We start from the raw sequence: 5,335 nt of genomic DNA on the forward strand, positions 1-5,335 counted from the left end.
GAAATGTAAATATTAGTGCAGCTAATAGAAACTTGATGAGCATATCAATAGGCGGCACCGCCACAGAAACTAAGGCACTATCTCAGGAAGGGCCTACTGCACCTCAAGACACAGTGCCGCTTCCACAGATCTTCAGGTATGACAGAATAGGGATAATATTATTTATTTTAACCAATGAGGCACCTGACGTTGTCGAACCAATGCTGGACGAAGATAATACGCACTTTAAGTACAACTACTTTATTCAATGTGTTTGCAGAATTCGTTTCAGTTAAATGTATTCACGATCATCTGCTGCCTGCTACGAATGAAAGTATACGTAAACTAAGGCAGGCAGAGCTCACAATCGACGAGTATTCGATTTGGCTTAGCATTTGGCTCGTTATGACGAAGTATGACGGTATCAACACGCTGCGTTCTTTGAACCGTCACCGGATGTCACATATCCCACACCATTTTATTCTTATATGATGAAACGAAGTAGCTTTAAAGCGATACGGGGTAACCTCCCACTATGACATGGTGCACGAGATGATAAGGACGACGGGTGAGAAATCCGCATCATGATAGAAGTATTTAATGAGAATATGCATCGTACCTTTTTCCCGAGCTGGAAGGTGTGAGTAGACAAAAGTATGTACCCCTGGGATGTTAGATGTAGTTATGCCAATTGTAACTTACCACATAGGAAGCCATGACCGTTTGGGAATGAATTTAAAACAATTGCGTACTGCGAGTCATATATAGCATTTTCCTTGGACCTGCTAGAAGGAAATGCGCGACCTGCGCAACTACCTTCACTAGTCTATGATGAGTTTGGCAAAATTGTGAGTATTGCCATAAGGCTAATGAAGGCTATACAACGCACAACCCGTATAGTCACTATGGACTCTGGATTCTGCAGCTACTATACGAGCTGCTTCTTGTTGGATTATTCTGCATGTTTGTCATCACGAAGAAAAAGTACTTGTCCAAGGGAGTGCCGGGAGGTGAACTAAAGGAGCACATAGCAACAAGACTAATGTCTGACTATGACATACGGAAAGCATGGGTATTGTCTTGAGGCAAATGAAGACTATACAGCGCACAAACCGTACAGTTACTATGAACTCTGGATTCTGCAGCTACTATATGAGCTGCTTCTTGTTGGATTATTCTGCATGTTTGTCATCACGGAAAGAAGGTGCTGGCCCATACTCAACTCCCTTAAAAGAAGGCATGCTCTTAAGTCTATAACCAACTTATTTGATAGATGACATTCAATATTCAACAAGCCTTAAAACTAGAGATCCTGTAAAAGAACACTTATGTAGACATGGAAAGAGTAAAATACTTCTGAGATGTTGATATCATGTCAGACTACCGCATTGTGCTATATTGGAAATGTAAATCAAAATATTAATGTATAATTGGAGTGAGAGTCTTGTCATCATTTGGAGAAGCGCTCACAAAATAAGCAAAAGGAGTGGGGTTTATGAAGGACCAATCCGATGATACCATGGTCAAACCGTTGTCATATCAGCCATAGGAGGAATTCCGAAGTCTACAACAGTCAATTTGTAAAATTGATTTGATAAACGAAAGTCAATTTTAACAATTATCATACCCTAGAAAATTATGAATCAGAAAATGTTCTTGCTGTAAAATCTGGTGTGAGACCTGTAGTCTCGCAGGAAGCATCCAAAGAAAGAAACGCTGAAGTATAAAAGTGTCGTCGAGGGCAGCGCGATTAGGACGATGATATAAAACCTGGCGAAGACTCGGATCACGATGATGGTGACATGTAACCAGAAAGTGACATTGACGATTGCTACATCAAGATTCCGAGAGCTTCCAGACACCCCTCTACATGAAATGGGTGATGTGTAAGGAGGATAGGAGTGAAATCCAAGAGAATATGAGCCTAGCTATGGCGATTTTTTAGAGCTGTTCAGGAATATTCTCAGATGCTCGCAAAACAATACCTGATGGTAAAGTGTGACCGAGGAAAATCATGTTGCAGCCGTGAAACGATTCGAACCGACATTGTTTACAACTGAAGATTTCCCAGAAACTTAATGACCGAAGTAGCACAAATCGTTTAAATGTCTTCAGGAGTTACTGCCGCAATTGTTGATGAACGTAGAAAATAAATTTTTACCAGTCTAATATTGTTTGCCATAAAAGACTACCCACACGATTTTCCAACACTAATTTCCGACCATACTCCGTACTTTAGCGCTGGGCATTGACAGACCGTAAACAAAGTACAATAAGCCCGGGCAGCAAAATTTCTGAAGAGAAGCCCCTTCTTTTCCCAGTATCCCGGCCCAGAAAGCTAATACCAGTTTTGGCGGGCTCACACTGATAAGTAAAAAGTGTCACAAATCTCATTCAAAACAGTGTAAACCATAACTACGTAAATACATGTGATAAGTAAAAGTGACCCAAATCTCATACAAAACAGTGTAAACCATAACTATGGAGATACATATGCTTTTCAGTGCAAAACAACTGTTATGTAAACTTCAAGCGCAAGAGAAGGTATACCGAGAAGAGCTGGTATTGGTCGAACTCCATCCATATTCACAGTCAACCGTAGTCAAGGTGGTGATAGATGAAGAATTGATTGTTGACTATTCCGAGAGAGAGGATGGGTACTGCTCTACCCGAACGGGACAACAGCAAAAACGACGTATGGTTGAGATGAAGGTTGGGTTGGTTGAAGGCGGAGGTGGTGAGCACGTTACAGTGTATGTAAATGCACGTATAGATAGGTCTATGGACATATCTAATGCAGAAGAGAACGAGGTCTTAGGAAGTATGGAAATATTGTGATTTTTTTTTGTTATAGAAGAAGTTTAAATCGGTGCATATCTACTACCCACAAAACTTCCTAACAAGTATAAAACGTGACATTATGTACGGAGGTTCTATATATGTGCGAGCCGCACTCAAACGGTTTTTAGAGATATGCAGTAGTGGTAGTTTGGATGGAGATAATACATGGCGCAATAGAGTTATAATTGTACGTTAGTTGATAACTATACTGCGATCGAAGTGATCGAGCCCTTTATGAAAGATGCACCGGATATCATGACTGCTTGTGTCCGCCATAGATTATATTTCTGTATTAGATATCCGGTGCAAGTAGCAGATTAAAGTGCACCTGGTGAGAAGCGATTGAGACATGCCCCGAGCAAAGGTCTCAAAATATATGTATTAGAAAAGTATGAAAGAGAAGGAACGGCGGTAGAACCTAACAAACCTAAGTATTGACAAAAGTGTATATCTATATTTATAATTCAAATCATTTTCTTGATATTCATTTTAGTCTATACCATACCTTTCGGAACTCGCTTATTACACTTTTAACCTTTGCATTCCTCTATAGGTTTCCAAAAATGGGGCAGAGGCGGTTTCAGATTTACCAGCCACAAAACTCCCTAACAAGTATAAACCGTGCCAGTATGTACGGGGGTTCTATTCATGAGCGAGCCGCACTCAAACGGCTTTTAGGGATATGCAGTAGTGGTAGTTTGGATGGAGATAATACATGGCGCAATAGAGTTGTAATTATACGTTAGTTGATAACTACATTGCGATCGAAGTGATCGAGCCCTTCATGAAAGATGCACCGGATATCATGACTGCTTGTGTCCGCCATAGATTCTATTCCTGTATTAGATATCCGGTGCAAGCAACAGATTTAAGTGCATGTCCGCCATAGATTCTATTCCTGTATTAGATATCCGGTGCAAGCAGCAGATTTAAGTGCATGTCCGCCATAGATTCTATTCCTGTATTAGATATCCGGTGCAAGCAGCAGATTTAAGTGCACCTGGTGAGAAGCGATTGAGACATGCCCCGAGCAAAGGTCTCGAAATGTATGTTTTTAAAAAATATGATAGAGAAGGAACAGCGGTAGAACTTAACAAATCTACGTATTGACAAAAGTGCGTATCTATATTTATAACTCAAACCACTTTCTTGATATTCATTTCAGTCTCTAACATACCTTTCGGAACTCGCTTATTACACTTTTGATCTTTGCGTTCCTCTATAGGTTTCTAAAAATGGGGCAGAGGGGGTTTCAGATTTACCAGCCCTCGTATAAATTCGGATTCCTCAACAGGAATATCATACTCGGAAATATTCAATAAGCCACCATCCCACGCCCTGTGGTTCTGCATCTCTTCGTTCTCGGGCTCAATGTGTATTCGAGATACAGCTATATTCTTCCCATCTTTTTTGGTCGCAACATAAACTTACAGAGGCAGATCACGTGCACACCATTCGTTTCCAACTCATACCTATCTGTAAGGTCTTTGTCAAATAACCACTGCTGGGCAACAACCACATTTAAGTCTTACACCGAAGGCATCTGAATCGACAATAGAATGTCTATTGCGGACCCGGGATAGGGCGGCGATACGGCTGCCATATATGAATTAGCTCCTGATACCGTAATGTGCTTGGTTGTAACATTGCTTTTAAATTACGAGTATCGAGCTGAGAGTAATGAAGGACATATACCGTATGAACTTTCGCACTTTCTTTCAGTGCCGTCTGACATCCAAAGTGAGCAACCTGGTAGAAGGCCAAGACATCGAATTAAATTAGGTTGTACCATCCTGGAGTTTGTTTATTAGTTTTATGAACAATAGCTGCAATTACCTTTGTCCATATAATGTACGTGTGTTTTGCTGTGTTGCACGATACCCCAAAATTAATACACGTATCGGCAATCGTATATCGTGTTTAATGAATCCTTGCAAGTCACATAATGAATTGCTTAAATAGATCAAATTCGAACTTTGAGGAGTATGTTCCCCCTGATAGATTTCAAGGTTGATCATTCTCGTTGTTCTCTTGTATTTGGCATTCATCCTTGAAGTATTCGCGTTCTAGTGCCATTCTTATTCGGAGTGAGTAGTGTCGCATGAGTTAAAATGAGGATAATGTATTTCATATATCGAACAGTGCGCGTGCCAGACAATACTGGGTTCACCAGGTACCTTGTTGTATATATCATTATCTGTTTGAAGTTTGCTAATGCATGTCGGAGCTTGTGTGTGAGGAACAACCGCAACAATCGATGTTACTAGTGTATTGAGCACATTCTGACGAAGTATTGGGGTTACTTTACCAAGTACATGTCGTCCATTGTTGGTAGTGATATTTAAACCTGAAGTTGTAGTATTGACAAAATTATGGGCATGCACTCCTTCCTGTGTTGTGGTATTGATCATATCGCAGTTTCTAAATCAGCTGCTGTGTATGGTTTAAAACGGGGCAACTCTACTGATTTATTTATCAGTACATCTACAGTGAGTTGATCAGCACGCCAGCGGTT

The 5,335-nt window shown here is 40.5% G+C and overlaps 1 protein-coding gene across 1 annotated transcript; it reads left to right on the top strand.

The window, feature by feature from the left end:
• Positions 1 to 2,397: 2,397 nt before the first annotated feature.
• On the top strand, positions 2,398 to 2,844 carry SARC_00559 (hypothetical protein; the record flags this gene model as incomplete). Its single annotated transcript, XM_014305744.1, has 2 exons — positions 2,398 to 2,800; positions 2,834 to 2,844. The coding sequence occupies exons 1-2, from the start codon at positions 2,461 to 2,463 to the stop codon at positions 2,842 to 2,844; spliced, it is 351 nt and encodes a 116-aa protein (XP_014161219.1). The 5' UTR covers positions 2,398 to 2,460.
• Between the last annotated feature and the right edge of the window lie 2,491 nt (positions 2,845 to 5,335).

The sequence above is a fragment of the Sphaeroforma arctica genome, assembly GCF_001186125.1.
Source record: "Sphaeroforma arctica JP610 unplaced genomic scaffold supercont1.18, whole genome shotgun sequence".
In the NCBI taxonomy this organism is placed as follows: Eukaryota; class Ichthyosporea; order Ichthyophonida; genus Sphaeroforma; species Sphaeroforma arctica.